The 19,289-nt window shown below is 52.4% G+C and overlaps 1 protein-coding gene across 6 annotated transcripts in view; it reads left to right on the top strand.

Moving 5' to 3' along the window:
• The window catches only part of SLC24A4 (solute carrier family 24 member 4), a 162,565-nt gene that overhangs the window by 115,220 nt on the left and 28,056 nt on the right, over positions 1-19,289 (top strand). For 5 of the 6 annotated variants that reach the window (XM_036882261.2, XM_057488196.1, XM_036882263.2 and 2 more), the window contains 4 exons: positions 684-737; positions 2,234-2,376; positions 6,858-7,027; positions 8,096-8,300. In XM_036882261.2, coding sequence (XP_036738156.2) covers positions 684-737; positions 2,234-2,376; positions 6,858-7,027; positions 8,096-8,300 — 572 coding nt within the window. The remainder of the gene's footprint in view (positions 1-683; positions 738-2,233; positions 2,377-6,857; positions 7,028-8,095; positions 8,301-19,289) is intronic. The other variant, XM_036882265.2, reaches the window with a different exon arrangement.

Genomic DNA, 19,289 nt, shown 5'->3' with positions numbered 1-19,289 from the left:
GCGGTGGTCAGATCACTTACAGGTCCCTTTGTGGCTCTGCTGGTCTGTGGGCTCTGCCAGCAGAGGACGGGCTCCCCAAATGACTGCAGCTCAGGCCGGCACGCAGCTGGCCTTTAGTATGCGTTGGTCAGATGACCATACAGGTTAAGCCACGTGGCTCCTCAGAGGCTGGCGGTCAGAGCTACAAACACCCCGCCGTGTGTGGGCTGGGCACTGCGTCTGCAAGATGGCAATAGTAGTGCATCCTGTACAGACCCCCGCTGCCCCCACCCCCAGTGGTTGGCCCATGAGCTTCTGTGCCCGGGCCTCCCTTCAGGCAACTCTGAGAGCCTCTGCCCACCTGTACCCACAGCAGTTCTCAGCCCCAGCCAGAATCTTCGGTCACTATATGGTCTCTTAACAGTCAAATCTTCAAGACTCTAGGCCAGTCCACTCCTTGAATGCTGGGGTGCAGTGGCCCTGGTCCCCCTTTTTCTAGATAGCTGGAGGAATTCCACCTCAGTCCTACAGACCCTCTGTTGTTGAGAAGGCTTCAAGAGGGCTTTGGATTGCAGGGCAGCCATGGGCTGGGGTCCTGGGGACCCTGGGAACAGGGACGGGGAGAGGACATCCTGCCTGCTCCACCCACCCTCTGTGCTGCGGGCCCCCCGAGCTCTAACCACAGTCTCCTTTCTCTCTTTGAGGTGGGAAGGCCTGGTGCTCATCATCTTGTACGTGTTTTACATTCTGATCATGAAGTAAGTGCCCGTCTTCTTCTCCTGGGCTGGCTGACGCCCTGTTCCACATCCTGCTCGTTGGGGTGGGAGATACCTCCCTCAGAGCTTTCGGTCACTTCTGGGCAGTCCTGGTTCTCCAGGCAACACCCCCCCGGGGGAGGCTGGAGTGGGTTGTCCAGACACTGTTTTGGGGTGCTGTCCACACCTGCACCAGGGGAGACAGGGCTGGTGGGTGGAGGATGCTTCAAAGAGCCAGGCTGCATAAAGTGTCCCGTGTCTGCTCTAGCCTTTGGGAAATGGTTCCCCTCAGGGCCACTGCCTTGCTCAACTATAGGGGCACCACTCATAGTGAAAATTCAGACACCAAGGGCAGGGTAGCACCCTTGCGGCCCTCTAGGAGCTGCTCAGGTTAGAATGATCTCAAATCTACCCATGAGGAATATTATTCAGCTATAAAAAGGAAGGAAATTCTGTCACATGCTGCACATAGATGAACCCTGAAAACATTATGCAGAGGGAAAGAAGCCAGTCACAGAAGGACATATGTTGTATGATTCCACATCTGTGAGTCAGTGAGGAGAATCAAATTCAAATGGACAGACAGTAAATTAGGGATTACCAGGGGCTTAGGGGAGGGAGTAATTAATGTTAATTATTAATGGGCACAGAGTTCTGTTTGGGATGGAAACGTTTTGCAAATAGTGGTGTGATGGTTGCACAACATTGTGAATATAATTAATGCCACTGAATCCTGCACTTAAGAATGGAAAATAGTTAATAAAAGAGCGATTATGGTCCATGTATTTTTCAACATTAAAAAAAGTAAAAAGAAAGAACTGTCCATGAGCTGAACCATATTGAGGTTTTATCTTCCTCTTCACACCTCCAAAGGTAATTAAAAAGGAAAACAACCCTGAGTTTTATGAGACTCTGAATCCTCCTATTTATATCAAACATTTATAATGTTTTGTAAAAATGGTGATCAGCTGTCAAACTGCAGCAGAATTGTCCTTAAGTGAGCCCCCCTCGGTGCGTCTCAGGGGGGCAGGCAGCCTGGGCAGGGCGTCGGAGGGGGAGGGAGCTCTTTGGGAGGATGGTGGCTCTGGCCGAGGGTCGCAGGGATGGCCCGCTGGGCAGCCCGTGGGAACAGGGCTCCTGGCTGTGGGAGACACGGCAGGCCTGCTCACACCTCCTCCAAGCCTGTCCCCGAGGCCGGGCTACACTGTTTTGTTAGGACAGGCTTGTGAAGCGCAGTAAGTAGGCCTCGGTCATTTTCTTGGGCTTGAGGATCTCTGACGCCCTCAGGAAGCACGGTAGGAGCAGACCCCTCAAACGGCATTGTTCTGTGGTTCCTGTCAGGAAACTCCATCAGCTCAGGGGAAAACCCTGGGCTCCCCGTCACACACTCCCAGGGCCCTGCTGACTGTGTGCACAGGGGTGGGGCCCCTGGCAGGCCCTCTGCAGGTCTCCCTGTAGGTCTCCCTGTAGTTCTGACCTCCTGCCTTCTTGCCTTCCAGATACAATGTGAAGATGCAGGCCTTTTTCACAATCAAACAAAAGACCATTGCAAACGGCAACCCGGCCAGCAGTGAGCTGGAGGATGGTAATGATTACGGTGATAGTAATTCTGATGACCCTTCCATGCCATTGCTGGGGCAAGGTAAGGCTGAGCAGACAGGAGTGGCCGAAACCGTGCTGTTGACACCACCCTTCCTTTCTCTTTCCTGCACACGCGCACGCACACAAAGCCTCTGTATTGCCACGCTTACCTTTGGTCGCAGGACCCTAGATGGAGACAATCAGTGCTGGAGATGTTGCTTAGATGGGAGGAGGATGAAGAAAAAGCCCACAGCCTCGTCCCTGGGGATTTCCCCAGCCTCCTGAGGAAGGTTCAGGGCCTGCTCGGCTTTTCTGACGTGCAGCGAATCACGTCCCTCACCCACCTAAAAGGCCAAAGACAGGAAGCTGAGGACTTGGCATGGCAGAGCAGGCCTCCCTGCCATTTCTCAAACGCCAGGCCCAATTCTGGAGAACTCTGTTCTGGAGGGACGTCTGGCTCGTCGCCCAGAGGAACACCAAGGCCAGGAAAGGCAACCACAGAGCTGAGCAGGAACGCGCAGACCAGCCCCAGAGGGCCCTGCTCGGGAGCCCCTTCGCTGGGGGCTACAGCGTCCTTGCCTCAGCTCCTCTGTGGCCCCCTGGTCTGGGGGTCCGGGCCCTGGAGCCGGCCCATCCGCTCCGCTGCACCCCTTAAATCAGCTAGGCCCAACTGGCTGGTGCATTGTGACCTGGTCTTAATTCAGCCAGTGACCAGGTGATTCCCTCTGGGGGGGCAGCTGCCAGCCAGGCAGGAGAGTTTCTGCTCTTTTTGCCTGAGGCCCTGTGTTAAGGCCTGAGTAGGGTCTTAAAGTGAGGACATGGGAAAACCCCATATGCTGGCTGCCTCGAGTTCCCCTCGAGGTGCTGGTAAGGGCCTCCTTAACCAAGTGAGGCAGGTGGGGCCTCCTGAGGGTCTCTCTCTCCTGTTCCCTGTAGCTCTGGGCAAGTCACATCCTGTCAGGCAACTTTAACTGTGATGTCAGTGGTGGGACAGGTGGTCTCAGGCCTGTTGGCCTGTGTCTGGGACACGTGGGGGCTGCAGTCTATCCCCCTTGGCCCCTCCCCAGTCTTCACCCTGGATCGGGCAGTGGTATACCTCCCACATGCGCTTTAAGCGAATGCATTCCGTCTCATCTCGGGTTACCCGGTGAGGGAGGCACCTGTCCCAGGTGCTAGAAAGAGGAACGAATCTCTCCAAACATGAAGGCAGCAGCCTGCTGGGGTGAGGTACAGAGGCAGTCAAGGCCACAGCCTGGCTGCCAGAGGCCCCCTGTGAGCGACAGAGAACGGAGGCCTGCAGGCCTGGGGCTGTACTCCCCTGTCCTGTTTGGTAAATGCTGAGCAGGCTGCCCCAGGAAAGCCTGTTCCCAGGACAACCCTCTCAGACAAGGAGGGAATGACATGGCTGCTGTTTTGGATTTTAGCTCCACAGACACAGTGGCTACAGGGTCCCTGCCGTGGGTCCCCCACAGCATCTCAGAACAGAGGCTGAGCTGATCCCTGCCCACAGAGATTAGCACCCCTGGGACCCTCCGGACTGTCACGGCAGAGCAGAAAGATTCACACAGCCAGCCACAGGCCAGCAGAAAATGCCCGGGTCCTCAGGTGCCAGCCCCAGGGAGAGGCCAGGCTGCAGCGTGGCTGACGAGGAGGCCTGTCCCCCGGGGCCCTGTGAAGAGGTTCCTTCTGTGCAATGTGTCAGAGGCTCAGCCACTCCCCTTTCCAGGAAAACCAGGCTGCCCTGAGGCTGCTGCCTTTCTGGAGCTCTGACAGCACTATCAGCCTCACCTTTGTACCTGAGACAGTAGGATTTCCCCCACAGGTTTATTGTTTTCCTCAAATCTCTAAATCCAGCATAACTTCTAGAAAATTGCTAGATTAGACACAGGTCTGCCCTCCAAGCACCGGGAAAGGAGGGAAGAGAGATCTACCTTCAGCTTTTATCAGGCAGAGGGCATTTAGGTAAAGCCCAAGGAGAAAGAGGTCTCAGGGCTGCAGGCCTGAAACTGGGGATGTGGGGAGCCAGAGATGCAGCCTTTATGGATTTTAGCCTCTGCTGGTGGACACCCCTTTGCTCGCATGGGGCCGTGTGAGCCACTGAAGGCCACTGTCCCCTAGAAATAGATGGAGGCAGGGGGAAGAGTGCCCACTCACACCCCCGGAGGGCTGAGAGAAGGGAGCTTTGGGAGTCGGCCTTTTCTAACGGTGTCGCCACAGAATCCTCCTGACTTAAGAGCGCCCCTCCGGGGGTGCTCAGCCTGCCCGCCAGTCCTAGTGTAACCACCCCACCCGAGGAGGTCAGGATTGCTGGCCAGTAGCCTCCTTTAAGAACACACACGCACAGCTCTGACTTTGCTGTTACTAGTTTTGGGTTTCCTGTATAAAATCAAAAAATTTAACCCAGCCTCTTGACAGGCTTTTTGCTTTTTTGCTACCCCTTGTAGAAAATTCCTTCATGTACTTAAACGTTCTTAGAGGTCATACAGTTCAGTTCCCCAGATCAGCTCAGGCCTGTTTTCTCTTTTGGGGCATAGCATCCTCCAGCTTTGTTCTGTGTTCAGTTCAGGTTTTTTCTAAGACATAAATTTTTCACAGCTCATTTCAATTCTCCTTAAAGCAGAACACAACATACCAAGAAAGCCTCCCCGGGACTGAGGCAGGAGGGTACCCCGTTTCCTGCGGGTGCTGGGAGCACACCTCTCCTTGGTGGCTGTCAGGTGGCCGTGCTCACAGCCTGATTTCTGAGCCCACTGTGACCACCGGCTGGGCTCACTCTGGGGCACTTCCAGGCTGCCCTGGCCCTGGGCATAACTTTGGCTTGGAGCCAGCGGGGAGGAGACGAGATCTGGCCTTAGGCTGAACTGCCACAAACAGATGCTGTCACGGAGGTACTTTCTGGGCAGCCACTGTCAGCTTGGACAGACCACCTTGTGCTGCCACTTGGTGGATGGCACCAGGAGAGAGGGCCCTGGGGACCCAGGTGTCATGGCTCTCGCTTCAGAGGACTGCTTGCTGTAGGCTCCCCCTTCTGAGCCCAGTTGTCGCCCCAGGTGATGCCTGTGACGGGTTCAAGCTTTCCCGCAGCAGGGAGGGACGGTGGGCACAGGGCCGACTCCTCCCATGGAGAGAGCCGTGGGAACCAGCGAGGAGAGGGGTCATCTCCAAGGCCGGGGGCCCCAAGCCCTGCAGCTCCCCGCAGCTGGAGCCGCTCCACTAGCACCCTCCTCCAAATAACCCCTGGCATCTCGGCCGCCTTCAAGAATGCTGACCCAGACTCTCGGCACCCACCACGCGCTAATCATCTTTGGCACTCTCTGTTGGCCTTTGTCTCCTTAACTCTTCTCCTCTTCTAAATTGTAAGTAATCTGCTTCCATTCAAGCTACAACACATGCATTAAAAAAAAAAAATGAGCCCAGTGCACACACCATTGGAGGTGAGTGTCTCCGGCGAATGCATGGTCCTCCTGGCTTTGTCTCTAACCCACATGCCTCCTGTCTGCTGAGCCTTGCTGCCTGTTTGGTGAGGTGATGTGTGTCTGGTGTGTGTGTGTGTGTGCATTAACACTAGCACCAGTTTGCTCTCTACCGCTTCTGCCGGGGGAGGATGCTTGCTGGGAGCTGGTGACAGAGCAGAGGGCTGAGCATATCTGACCACCCTGGAAGGGGGGAATTCTGCCCATTTCTGTGTGCTGTGTTCATGAGTGGTTTTGTTACCAGACCCTCTGGGGCTCTAGAGTTAGACGTCAGATCCCCCAACACTCCAGCCCTAAGTGTGTTCATGGAGATGACAAGGAAGGGGTCTGGGACAGGGGGGATTTGTTCTTCAGCCTCATGGAGGAAGGAAAGGGTCAGAACAGCCTCCCTGCTTGAGGGCATCTGTTTAATCAGAGACACTGGGCTTGGCCACCAGCTCACCATGTACCCTTGGCGAGGGGGCTCTCCTCCTTGGTCTCAGTTGCCTTGTCCGCCTGTGAGCCACATCTCTGCTCTCACTACCAGCCTCATGGAGAACAAAGTTAGAAGCATCCTTCTTTGCCAGGTGGAGCTGGTTGTTCATATAGAGTAGGTGGCCTAGTGGGAAGTTTTGAACTAGTGTTCTCTGGTGCACTCTAGCATTTTCCATTCTAGGCAGCCCTTGTCAATTTGTAAAGTTTTGTCTGAGCCTCTGTAAACAGGGGGAAAGGAAGGTCCCATCTCAGTCACAGGTGAGAGGTGACTGCCCAGTGAGGCTTAGATGAGGAGCTAAAAGACCCTTATAATTAACCAAGACTAGACCCCAGAAGAGGGAGGCATCAGTTGGTGGAGGGGTCAGAGTGTCTGCTCATGAGTGGTCCTGGAGCAGGGGAGCAGGGGGCTTCCATACGCCAAGACGGCAGGTGGTTCAGAACCAATGGCCCACTTTGACTAAGGCTCCAGGCTTCCAGGTGCCTGCTGGGATCACAGCCCAAGGATACCTGCAGCACTAGGGGAAGTCAGCCCCCCCAGCACTGGGGGGTCCCCAGGGAGATCTTGGCACTAACCATGGTGCTATATTCAATGTAGTGAAGGAAGAGCCTCAGTACGGCAAAACCCCAGTGGTGATGGTGGACGAGGTCATGAGCTCCAGCCCTCCCAAGTTCAGCTTTCCAGAGGCTGGCCTACGCATAATGATCACCAATAAGTTTGGGCCCAGGACCCGACTGCGGATGGCGAGCAGGATCATAATTAATGAGGTAAGTTTGCTTCAAGGGCATTGAGAGCTCATGGCCTTGGGTGGTTTCATGCACTTTGAAGAGGTCCTGGCTTATCAGAACATGTCCAGGTGTTGGGCCGCCAGGGTGTCCTCTGCCAGGCTGGCCACCACACCCCACCAGAATGGTTAAAAGGACTGATGATAGCAGGCATTGACAGGGATGAGAAGTTCTAATTCACTGACACTCTAATGCATTCAACATGTACCTACCTTATGACCTAGAAATTCCACTCCTAGATAAATGCCCAAGAGAAATGAGTACATATATCCACAAAACTACATATATACAAATGTTCGCAAAATTCTTCAAAATAAAAAGGGGAGGCAACCCAAATGCCTATCAACAAGCAAGGGCTACATTGTGGAGTATTCCAGCAATGGAATACTATACAGCCATGAAAAACAAGCTGCTAAGTCATACAGCAACATGGATGAATCTCATGGACATTAGGTTGTGTGAAACTAGATATAAAAGAATACATACTATTTGAATCCTTTTATATGCAGTTCAAATTCAAGAAAAACTAGCTGATGTTTATAAAAGTCAAAATAGTGGTTCCCTTGTCACCTCTGGAGAGGGAGGCACATAGACTAGGGAAGTATCTGAGAGACTCTTCTGAGGGACTGGAAAAATTCTACATCCTGGTGTGAAACATCATTGAGCTGTGTGATTATAAGTGTACTTTTTGTACAATATGTCTACGAAAAAAGTGTTTTTTAAAAATGATGAATGGCCTTTCCTGTGACTGTCTTCAAGCAGCTTATAAATGTCCACTGGGAGAGTTGGCATGTTCACTGTCATCAGTGTCCTGGGCTGGGGAGTCAGTCTGGCCCTAAAAAGGGAGGCCCAGGCCTCTGACCAGACCCCAGAGGCATCCTGGTACGGGTCCAAATGGAAATGCGTGATTCGGCTGGCATTCAAGGCCCTCAGTCCATTTCTCAGGCAACCTGATCTCCTGGGGGTGGTGTTTTAGAAACCTGTAAGGAATAAAGCCACAGTGTAATACTTTGTAACACACTGGTATCTGTCTTGATCCCGTCCACACAGCGGCAGAGACTGATCAACTCGGCAAATGGCGTGAGCAGCAAGCCCCTTCAAAATGGAAAGCATGAAAACATCGAGAATGGGAATGTTCCTGTGGAAAACCCCGAAGACCCTCAGCGGGAGCAGGAACAGCAGCCCCCTCCTCCGCCACTGCCCCCAGAACCAGAGCTGTCCGAGGCTGGCTTTCTGTCCCCCTTCTCCATGCCTGGTAAGTTCTGGGGCTGTGGGGCCCTTGGGCTAAGCCCAGGAATTCAGGACCCCTGAGGCAGCGTCCAGGGTCAACATTAGGTCACTGGAATGCTTAGGAGGCACTTGATTGAAATGCCCAGGGCAACTGGTCTATGTTTGCAGTATGGAAAAGCAACCACCACCCTGGTTTTATGGACCTCTCAGATTCTCCAGCCCCTCCAATCTGGGCAGGCCATTTTGCCCATCCATTCCTTATTTGCTGGGACAGGATGCCCTAAAGTCACTAATGATCGATCCTTTGATAGTTAACATCTTATACATTTGACAACATCTCCTACCCATAAATAAGTCAGATCAGGCCACAACTCTGACCCAAGCCCCTAGCATCCTCCACCTCACTGGAATCAGACCTCGCAGGCCCAGTGTCATCTGACTGCTGGCTCCTTGCTGTCCTCCCTTCTCTCTCTTTCCTGCCCTCTGCTCCAGCCATGCTGGCCTCCACACTGTCCTTCCTAGAGCACATCAGATATGTTACTGCCTCAGGACCTTTGCACTGGCCTTTACTGGAGTGCACTTTCCCCTGTTGTCCATATGGCTTGCTCCTTTACCTTCAGGTCTCTGCTTAAGTGTCACTTCCTTGGTGTGGCCTTCCCTGGTCGCCCTATTTGAAATATATATATTATCTGTGTGTCTCCCCCGCCACTGTCAGTGCCTAACACACAGCAGGTGCTTAGCAAATTATCTGTCCAGTGAGTGAATTCAAGAGTTCCCTTGAGAGAGGATCCCCAGACACACACAATCTGCCTTTGTCTTGAACCAAACCTTCTGTGAGGGTCCCTGAGTCCTAGATGGGAATGAAGACCAACACTTTGGCTCAATTCCAAAATTTTCAAGTCTATGACTTGGTGTTTTTCTCAAAAGAATTCTGTGTTTAACATCAGGCTCATGGAGCACCTGATTTGGGAGATGGCTTTGCAGGGAGAGAGGCTGCCCTGCCCCTGGTCCTCACAGTATGGGAGCACTCTAGACCCCAGGGAGATGTTGTGGGCCTGCCCAGACTGGGATCCTCTGCCACCAGGCTTCTTGGTGAAAATAGGGGCTCCATTTGGGATCGAGGGCTTCCTCAGAGTTACTGGACTGGAGTCTCAAGGGCATGCTGATCTCAGATACCCAGGGACTCTGCCCAAAACTCAGTACATGGTCCCAAAACCCAGATAGTCCCCAAACTGGAGTGGGGCCTGGGAATTGGTGTTTTCAAACCTTCTCTGTGTGATTCCTGGAACCTGGCTTGTTTAGGAATTGCTGCTTCTGGTCAGCACCTCCCAGCCTTCTCTTCCATTGAGGGCAGACCCAGAAAGTGCAATTAGCCCCTTACTGAGGTTACAGAGGGGCCCAGCCCTGAGGTTCAGGCCTCCACCAACACCCCTCTGCCACCCAGAAAGCTGAGGGAAATCTGTGTCTTGGCCCACCTCTCAACACCCCTGGGCACATTAGCACACCTGCTGGAATACTCCGTGGGGGACAAAGGTCATGCGCAGCCCACCTGAGTGGTGGGCTAAAGGTCACACTGTACTCAGGTGGAGCTTGCCCTGGGGCCAGGGCTGGGACCCTGGGAGGAGGAGGAGGAGTGGTAGTCCTCTCAAGACCTGAGGAGCCTACATCCAATTCCCTGTTTGGACACACTGGGACAGGAGATTCCTGCCCAGCAGGACCCTGGGAGGGCAGTGCATCCAGGCAGAGCCTGCTCCACGGCTGCTGCTCTAGGACCGGGCCCTGCACCACCCAGTGCTCTTCCTTCTGCATTCATAGAGGTCCACATGCCTTGAGTCCAGAGCCCTGGTGCCCACACAGTCCCAAGCCATCACATTAGCAGCCCAGGCCTTCCCCTGAGTCCACATGGGGCTGAGGGCAGGGGCTCAGGGCTGCCATCACCAAAGGGGCTTCAGTTCCTCAGGGCCTGGAGACCTGGCACAAGGGGGGTGGAGCGTGGTCGTGGAGAGGGAGTTGCAACCGTGATCCGTGTAAGTTTCCTCGGGTGGGACTGAAGAGGAGTTGGCCTGCGGTCAGTTCTGTTCTCCAGCCCCAAGAGGTGGCTGGCTGGGTCCCAGCTTTACAGATATGGGGCCACAGCCACCATCTTCCACTGCCCACTGCATCTGAATCCTTGTCCTGGTGCTGCTCATTGCCCAGAGCTCTGCAGGAAACCAGGGAAGGGATATGCCTTTCTTGGCCACTGTTATTCTTTAAAGCAAGGCAGCCAACCAAGGACTACTCATCCCTCCATTTCCTCGAAACCTTGAGTTTGGCGGGATTGGGCTGGGTGGACCCTGTCCGTTGTCCCTGTACTGGGATCTGGGGCTTCTCAGAGAAGTGGCTGCTTGAGATCAGATTTAGCTCTGAGTGGGTTACCTCCCCGGTTGACGACTTTGAATGCTGCTGTTTTGCAAAGGCTGGGACCAGATAGTGGCCAGTTTCTCTGCACCTGAGTCCTTCTGCAGGGAGAGTCCTCTGCCCTTCCTGGTGGGCCAGGACCTTTTTGATCCACCTCGTCTTCAAGCCAGAGGCTCCAGGACTTTCCCCGGGTGCACTCATAACCCAGCCGTGGTTGTGAGGTTCTGCCCGGTGCTTGCCTCTCCTTGCCCTCAGGAATAGGCTGGGACTTCCTGCGACCCTGCAGAAAGCTCTTTGTGTCCCTGCGGATGTGTTCCCAGGTGTTGCCCTTGGAAACCACAATTTACTTCCTCCCCTTCCTCCTTTTCACCCTGACATGTGGAGCTGGGGGTGGGAACGGAATCATGTGACTGCTGCCCATTAGGTGTGTCCAGTGGCCAAGGAAAACCAAAGCCAGCCTGGGCAGAGGTTTTCAGGAACTTAGCATCAGTGGAGGCAGCCCCTGTGTGAAAACCCAGTGTCCAGCCCCAGGCCTTTGCGCCACCCACCCACTTGCCTCGCCTTTTCAGTTCACCTCTGGTTGACCTGGGCTGGAGGTTGGCCCTGAGGGTGCCGTAGGGGTGGGTGGAGCGAGCCTTCTCCTAAGCTGGGCCCAGGGAGGAGTCACAGGGTGAGGGAAGGGGTGACCAGTGGGGGTGGGAAGAGGAGGAAGCTGTCCCTCTGGTCAGCTCAGCACGAGCATAGCTGCAGGTGTCAAGGGACGAATCCAGGCCAGCCGGCGTGCAGCTCTTCTGTGCTGTCAGGGCAGGCTGGGAGGTAAGCTCTGGAATCTAGAAGTCCTGCGTTTGAACTCACCGGCACCACGACCCTGGGGGTGCATTTCACCTCCCTAAACCTGTGTTCCTCATCCACAAAATAGGGACAATGATGCTTGCCTCCCAGGGTTATTCCACATAGTAAAGGAGTCACCATTTCTGTGCACTGATCAGCACATAGTAGGTATGTTCAGTAAGTGTTCATTCAGACCATGTGCTTTAAGTACATGGCTTCTGTTGTACCCAGCTTTTCATATCCTCCCATTTGGACTACAAACAGTGCTCTAGAAAGGTCCCAAGTGCCAGATCCCTGGGAGCCTGGAGCCATGGTCATCCTGGGCCTTGGGAAGAGGGAATTAGTAACTACTGAGTACCTACTGTGTGTTGGCACTAGGCTTCAGGCTTTGCAGGAAAAAAAAAACAATGACTCTCTTTAGTAAATATCTGTGTACTAGACTATCCTGGGCTTTGAGGATCCAGGTGGGGAGACAACAGCCGCCACGGTTCCTGCCCTCTGGGAGCTCCCAGGCTTGCAGGGAACATCCAGGCAGATACTACATGATGCACTTTGTGCACCTTCTTCTTCCCTTACCACGTGGCTGATAGGTGGAGATGCCAGCCTGCAGCCCCCAGGCTGTGCCCATCCATGGGAGGGGCTGCTGGGCTTGTGGGCCAGAGCTCCGATTCTCAGCTGCAGCCTGGCTCTGGTGCCCACTGGTCTGCTGCCGAGTTTATGTGGACACCAAATGCCACCACGCTCTTCCCACTCTGGGCCTAGAAGCTGGTAAGTAACTAGGCCTCCCAGGCTGGCAGCTGGCTGGGGGACGAGGCAGGAGGAGAGGAGCTCTTTCTCCCTTGAAAACCATGCTGTGCAGCCTGGGCGCTGCTCTGAAACGGTTGGCTGGTGACCCTGAGCCCCAGCCTGGCAGGGGAAAGCCCTCAGTGCCACCGTTTGAAGTTGACTTATACAGCCTGGAGATCCTGCCAGCCCAGGGGGCCACACTGTGGACCTCCAGCATGACTCCTCTCTCCTGCCTCTGAATGGGTAAGGAAATCACATTGTGTGCGCCATGCTGACCCTCGTGTCCGCCACTGTCACAGCCGCTGACATCTACCGGGGACTTGCGGTATGTCAGGCCCATACTGAGTGAAAAATAGGGCATTTTTACAGGGTTTTATGGGGCTTCCATGTGTCACATGTTGTTCTAATGGCTTTGCATCTATTCTCTAGTTTAATCCTCACAACACATGAGGTGACACCAATTACCTCCGCATTGCAGAAAAGGAAAGGGAAGCACAGAGAGGTTAAGTGACTTGCCTGTGGTCATCCAGCTACTTAGTGGAAAGCAGGGTTTCCCATCTAGGCAGCCCACGCCAACCACCAGTGGTGCTGTGTACTGCATTTAATCCTCACAGCTGCCTTTTGGGGGTGGGAGCATCATGCCCATTTTGCAGAGAGGGAAACTGAGGAGGCTTGGAGAGGCTATGTGACTTCCCCAGTCACACAGCCCTAGGGAGAACCCCTCCTTCACCCTGCACCTCCCGGGCTGTGACAGCATCACAGGCTGGTCCAGTAGGGAACAGGGTCCTCAGCCATGAGCCCCAGGGCTGTCACAGATTGGGTGAATGGCCTTAGTGCCCTGGCCCTACAGTGCAAGTCAGCTTGTTCCAGTGGAGAAACTGGGATGAATGTGCTTTTCACAAAAGCCCAGGCCCTTGGACAGGAGGTAAAACCTGTTGGGCACCTGCCATGGACCAGACAGTCCTTTACACATATGGAGTCCTCACAACAATCCTAGAGGGTGGGTGCTATTATCCCATTTCCCACGTGAACAAACTGAGGCATGGAGAGGTTTAGTTGCCCAAGGTTGCCCAGGAGGAAGGGGCAGGGCCAGGATTTGCATACCGACATCTGACCCCAGGTGTGGTGGAGGACAACGCTGCAGGCCAACCAGAGGATTGCCAGGTGACTTGTGTCTGTGCTGAGAAAACCTTTGCATTGCATTGAATTACAGGTCTTTGGGGACAGAACACACTCTGGTCAGGCCTTGGATGGCACAGCTAGACCTTCTCCTTTATTACAATAAAATCTGAAGATTCCAGGAAGCTCTTAGGTACTATTCTCCCCATGCTACCCATCATCCTTCCTCAGCTCTACATAGCACTTGAGACAATTGGTTGGGAGGGGAGAGGTTTGTTTATTCTTTTGAAACCTACAAGGGAGAGCACATCTGAAACACAACCCTAGAGACTCTGCCGCCTGTTCTCGCCTCCTAGCTGCTCAGCACATCTGTGTCCCTGGGGCCCTGGCAGGTACTGGAAGGCGCATTTACCTGTGACATTCTACACATGGTTCCCATCTGCTCCAGCCCCTGCAGAGACGCAGCACTTTACAGCAGAAAGGATCTTCTTCTTGCCTCTGTCTCAGGAGCCACCAGAGAAACTATACGTTCAGTGGATTGTCTCATAAGTCAAAGTCAAGAGTTCAAAGGCATCCTTGTCATTTGCTGTGGAGTGCTGAGGCGTCAGTTCACAGCTCAGAACAAGCACTGGCTAAAAGTTTTTATTTTTTAATAGCTTTATTGATAATGCACTTACTGTAATATGCACACCTTTATACAACTGAGTGGTTCTTAGTATATTCACTAAGTTGTTCAACCTTCACCACAGTCAATCTCAGGACATTTATACCACCCTGAAAAGAAAGCCCATACCCAACAGCAGTTATTTCCATCCCTCCTCCCTGCTTCTCCTGGCGATCACTAGTCTAATTTCTGTCTCTTTGGATTTATTCTGGACATTTCATATGAATGGAATCACGCTGTACGCTGCCTTTTGTGACTGACTGCTTTTACTCTGGAAATGCCTGAAAGCTTCATCCACATTGTGGCATCTATCAGTGCTTTGTTCCTTTTTATGGCTGAAGAACATTCCATTGTATGGGTAGACCACAAATATCCATTCATCAGTTGACATTCAGGTTATGTCCACTTGCTGGCTACGAGTAGTTTACATAAACTGCTAATGGAGAATAGTGGAGAAAGAGGCTCAGTATTTTATCTAAATGATTTCCTCTAAGTTGTCTGGTTAGTGACAAATGGTCTATGAATACTTGGATTAGAAGGGACCTTGGGAATTTTAGATCAGCCTTTTTATATCCCAAAGCATGAAACTGAGGACCAGAGACGGACAGGGGCTTCCCCAAGAACAGAACCAGGCATCCGGGCCACCAGCCCTGGAACCCGCTCCATGACGCTCCCACGGCAGGCCGGTGCAGCGTACCCCAGGAGGCAGGACGTGAAGGGGCCGGGCCCGTCATGCGCTGGGCTTCTGCTAACATTCTGAAGTCTCTTCAGGTGCCAGCAACAGAAGCCCACAGAGCTCCCTTTAGCTAACAGGGGTGTGTTACAGATCCCCAGAGCAAGGAGGCAGCCGGGATCATCGGGGGCTGACTCAGGGCCTCGGCAGGCAGGCAGGCAGGCAGTGGGCAGCAACACTTCCTGGCTCTTGTCTTCCTCTCTCCATGCAAGCCTGTCTCATTCTCCCTGGCCACAGCCTGGCTTTCTCAAGTTTGCTGTCAGTCCACGTGGCAGACTGTGACCTCCCACAGACCACAGACTGACCCATGACAGTTTTAGCCTCCCTGACTTAGCTGATTAGTGTTGTGTCTCAATTCCAGAGTCTGGAAAGAGAAAATGCTGTCAACCCAGAGGTCAGGTGTATCCACCCCTGGTCAGTCGGCTGTACTGGCCAGCATGGCTGTGGTGGTCTCTGCGACAAGCGGTTCTGGGGTCGGGGTGGCTGAGCACACACATGCCTATGCCCCTTTTGGGTGTCTCTGACAAGTGCCTCTAGCGTTTTCAGGAGATGATGGATGTAACCTTTCTCAGATGTAGGAAAAATGGAAATAATGGAGACATATGCCTTATGCAGTTGGGAGAAGGGCACCAGCGGTGACTCAGAGCCCACCTGCTGAACTGGCTGGCACTGCCTCCCTGGAAGAGCCCAGGTGGGGAACTGGGGTGTGCCAAAACCATTGTGTGCAAGAACTTACCATCAGAGCTGTGATCCAGGGACAGGAGGCCACTGTGTCGGGCCTCCCACGGCAACACCAACTGGACACTGGGATTGCTGGTCAGGCCTCTGACACTGCCTCTGATGCCCACCCAGCTGGCATCTGGACACAGACACCCTGGTGCAGTAAAACCTGGCATCCCCAGGGCCAGCTTGACAGTGGTGCACCTAAAAGAGGAGAAAGGCAGCCCGGCCCCTCCTCAATTCTGCTTTTCAAATTAGGGAACCTAATTGAATCCATAACTTCAGCTGCAAGGGATTATGGGAGATGCTTCTGCTGACAAACCAGAAGGAAGTTGGAATGGGAGCTGCTGAGGGCCAGCTCGGCTTGTCTACCTCCATAGGAGGTATAGTGTAGCCTGAAGAAAAGCAATAAAACCATTCCTAGCTGATGACCTAAACCAGATCTGGTAAGGGATGTGTTACCCTCAGTCTCGTAGTGATGCAGAGGCGGGGCAGGACACCAACCTGAGGCTTCAGAGAGACATCCCTCATCTACCACCTGCACTGACCCCAGCCCTGTGCTCAGCACCTTATATTCGTGCTTAGAGTCTGTACAACAGCCCTGCTGGGTGGCTGGTGTGGTCCCCACTTCCCAAGTGAGGAAACCGGAACTCAGGAAGCTGCACTCAGGTGAGTGGGCACCCAGGCTGGCCTGATAACCAGATCTGCCTGGCTCCAGAGTGCTGTCCTTTGGCTGGTGTTGACTTCGGCTAAGAGGGCCCCCTGCTGATCTGGAAGGTCTGCTCACTCTGGGGTACAACAGGCAGCAAGAAGGGAGGGAGGCAGGCGGCTGGCTGTGTGGTGTGCAAACACCAGGGACCTAACGGCCCTGCCCTGTGTTGCACACTTGCCAAATGCTTAAGGTGGGTGGACCTGGCCAGCAGGGTGGAGGACTCGCAAGTGTCGCTTGTCACCATTGGGATTTCTGGGATGGTGGCCTCTCTCTGATGCTCCCAAGGGCCTCCATATTCCAGGCCAGGCCTTCAGGGGCAGGGCAGTGAGCTCCGTCCTCTATGCGTTCCTCGAGGTGTGTGAGGCAGAGGGCCACAGATGAGGACAGGGAGGCTCAGAGAGGCTGAGGGTCCACCGCAGCCACACATTCAAGAGGGGCAGATGACAGAACAACTCTTTGCCAGAAGCCTGGAGGTGCCTGCAGCGGGCGCACAGCAGGCCGTGACTTGGAGCCATCTTCAGAAGAGGCGCGCTGAGGCGCCAGCCCCAGGTGTCCTTCCAGCTTGGGGGCCTGCTCGCATCCAGGTGCAGAGCTGGCCACGGAGCCTCGGGCATGGGCTCTGGGCATATCCGCAGAGCTGGGACAGGGGTCCCGGGATCTCCCGCTGAGGGAACTCTGGGCCTGGCTCCTCTGTTGGCTGGGAGATCCTGGTCTGCAGGTCTGTCTGTACCTCCTTCCCCATGAGGATGTCTGCTGTGCAGAGAAGCATGAGCAGGGTCCCATGTTACCTGACATGAGGGGGAGACCAAGCGAAGGCCCCCTCCTGGGAAGGGCTCCCACACCCGCCACAAACTATGCAAGTCTGTGCTGGGCTGCTGGACATATCTTCCTGGGCCTTTGATCCCTGTGCACCCCTGACAGCCCTTGTGTCAGCTCTCAGCAGGGCCTGTCTCTGACCTTCCTGAAGGCTAATGTTTTTCCCCCCCTCTTTCATTCTCCCCCTTTCTCCCAAACCTCAGCATGGCAGCTCAGTTTGATTGCACTCCTAACTTCATCAGCTTCCCGTGGGGCTTCTCCTCACTGCTCTGGTTCCATCAAGATCAAAACTCACTATACAGAAATCAGGATGGTGTTGTTCTGAATGGTGTTGGGCTCCTGGGTCTGTCTGTCTTCCTAGCAATGTGACCTTGGGCAAGTTGCCTTACCTCTCTGACCAGTTCTAGTCTCTGTAAACCACCCAGCCCAGTGCTTGACAGTGGTAGGTATTGATTCAGTGGACATTAATGTAGTTAATATCAACAATAGCTGAAGTGTAGTGTTTACTATGCACCAGGCATTGTTCTAAATGCATCACATGCACTGGCTCATTTTCAGCCTTATGGTAGCACTGTGAGGTAGGAGCTGTTCTTGTCCCCATTTTATAGATGAGAAAGCTGAGATACAGAGAAGTGAATACTTTCCCACATTCACACAGGTAGTATGGGCCAGAGCTGGGATTTGAACCTGGCAATCTAGCTACTATTAACCATGAAGCTTCTGTGTCCCTAAGAAAGCAATCAATTTAATGGTAAGTCTGAATTTAAGGATATAACAAAAATGTATTAAAAATGACAAAATTATTGATTCTAAAGTTCATTCACCCCAAGGAAAAAAAACTTCAGCAGTTCCCCTTCTCAAGAGGACTTTCCTGTTTAGATCATAGCCATGAGCTGCAAGTACGAGACTCTTATCTGATAGTCAACACCTCTGCCAGCTGGTTGGCAGCAAAAGGATTCCATGGACCTTGAAATCCTGGGACTCAGAGGGCAGGCAAGCAGTATAGTACAGAGGACCCAAAGTTTAACCTGCTAAAAGACCTGAATTCAAGTCCTGTCACTTCCCCTCATTTTAAGATGTTGAAGCCACAGAATTTCACCAAACCTCAGTTTGCATGCCTGTGAAATAGGGAGACAGAACAGAGAGAGTGTGAAAATCACCTCCAAGATGTGATGTGCAACACAAATTTGGCTAATAGATGTTGAGCATTAATCCAGCCTTGGCACAATGTTCCATATTCCTTTGCCTTCTCTTTGTCTCTGGCATCCTTTTGTCTTCCACAAAGTCCATCTCAGAGGCCACTGTCTAGGGAAGCAGGGTCTGTTTGTGGCTCTGCCACTAATTTTCTGTGAGATACGGGGCATTCCATTAACTTTCATGAGACTTAATTTTCCTATTTATAAAATGGAGTTAACCAAATAAGATTTGTCCCAGAAATGCAAGGTTGGTTCAACATGTGTAAAACGGTGTAACACACCACATTATTAGGATAAAGGACAGAAACCACATTAAATTCTTAAAAACATTAGACATACTCCAAACATCCATTCTTGATTTTAAAAAAAAACAAAAAACACAAAAACTAGCAATAGAAGCAAACTTCTTTAACCTGGTAGAGGATGTCTACAAAACCACCCACAGTTAATATCAGACTTAATGGCGAAAGACTGAAAGCGTTCCTTGAAGATCAGGAACAAGACAAAAATGTCACTCTCACCACTTCTGTTCACTGTGCTGGAGATTCTAGCCAGGGAAAATGGGCAAGAAAAAAAGTAATCCAAAAAGTTGGAAAGGAAATGTAAACTGACTGTGTTAATAGATAACATGATCTTATATATAAAAAAATCCTAGTGCTTCTGCAGGGTAAAAAAATAGAATTAATAAGCTTGCAGGATAGAAGATAAATATACTAAATTCAATTGTGTTTCTATTCATTAACAAAAACCTAAAAATGGAATTGAAACAATTCCACTTACCATAGCATTAAACCAAATAAAATGCTTAAGAATTTAACAAAGGTAGTATAAGATTTGCACACTGTAAACTATGAAGTATTGTTGAAAGAAATTGAAGAGCTAAGTAAAAGTAAATGGAAAGATACCTCATGAGTAGGACGAATTCAAATTTTTAAATGACAAAAGTCCTCAAATTGATCTACAGATTCCATGCAATATCTATCAAAATCCTAGCTACCTTCTTGGCAGAAATTGCTGAGCTGATCCTAAAATTCATATGA

The sequence above is a fragment of the Manis pentadactyla genome, chromosome 11 (genome assembly GCF_030020395.1).
Source record: "Manis pentadactyla isolate mManPen7 chromosome 11, mManPen7.hap1, whole genome shotgun sequence".
Taxonomy (NCBI): Eukaryota; Metazoa; Chordata; class Mammalia; order Pholidota; family Manidae; genus Manis; species Manis pentadactyla.
Note: the sequence above shows the minus strand (reverse complement) of the source record. Positions and strands in the feature narration are given on the sequence as shown.